Here is a 511-nt window from a genome sequence, read left to right on the forward strand (position 1 = left end):
CCCGGCGTGTCATACATCTTTGCCTTGGCTGACAAAATTCCTCCAATTCTCAGGATTCCCAGAGTAGTTCCAGGTACAGGAGCTTCTGTAAGCTTTGTAGCTTTTACACCTCCTTTCTTAGCAAATGCATTTATTAATGTCGACTTCCCTGCATTTTGCGCCCCAATAACCCACACATTTCCTCGAGGACCAGCCAATTCTTTAATAAATGCCAGCAAATTTCTAATACCTAAATCTTTACGGGAACTTACCATGTAAACTCCACTCAGTTTAGGTGCTCCATTAGCTTTAGCACGGTGTCGAACCCATTTGTCCAAACGCGCAGGGGAAATTTGAGAAGGGAGAAGGTCAACCTTGGTAGCCACAAGAACAAGCTTTGGCAACTTCTTACTTTGTTTCAAGCCATCCTTGCTTTGTTCTAGTGCATTAAACAAAGATTTAGCAGCTCGCTTCGGAAAGGAACCATCAAAATCAACACAATCAACCACCATAACCACAACCGTCGCATCAG

The 511-nt window shown here is 43.6% G+C and overlaps 1 protein-coding gene across 1 annotated transcript; it reads right to left on the bottom strand.

The window, feature by feature from the left end:
- Positions 1–6: 6 nt before the first annotated feature.
- Positions 7–506, bottom strand: LOC125852367 (GTP-binding protein BRASSINAZOLE INSENSITIVE PALE GREEN 2, chloroplastic-like; the record flags this gene model as incomplete). Its single annotated transcript, XM_049532109.1, has 1 exon — positions 7–506. A coding segment is annotated over one exon (500 nt), but the record flags the coding sequence as incomplete, so codon positions are not given.
- Positions 507–511: the final 5 nt, after the last annotated feature.

This window comes from Solanum stenotomum, unplaced genomic scaffold, assembly GCF_019186545.1.
Source record: "Solanum stenotomum isolate F172 unplaced genomic scaffold, ASM1918654v1 scaffold343, whole genome shotgun sequence".
Lineage (NCBI taxonomy): Eukaryota > Viridiplantae > Streptophyta > Magnoliopsida > Solanales > Solanaceae > Solanum > Solanum stenotomum.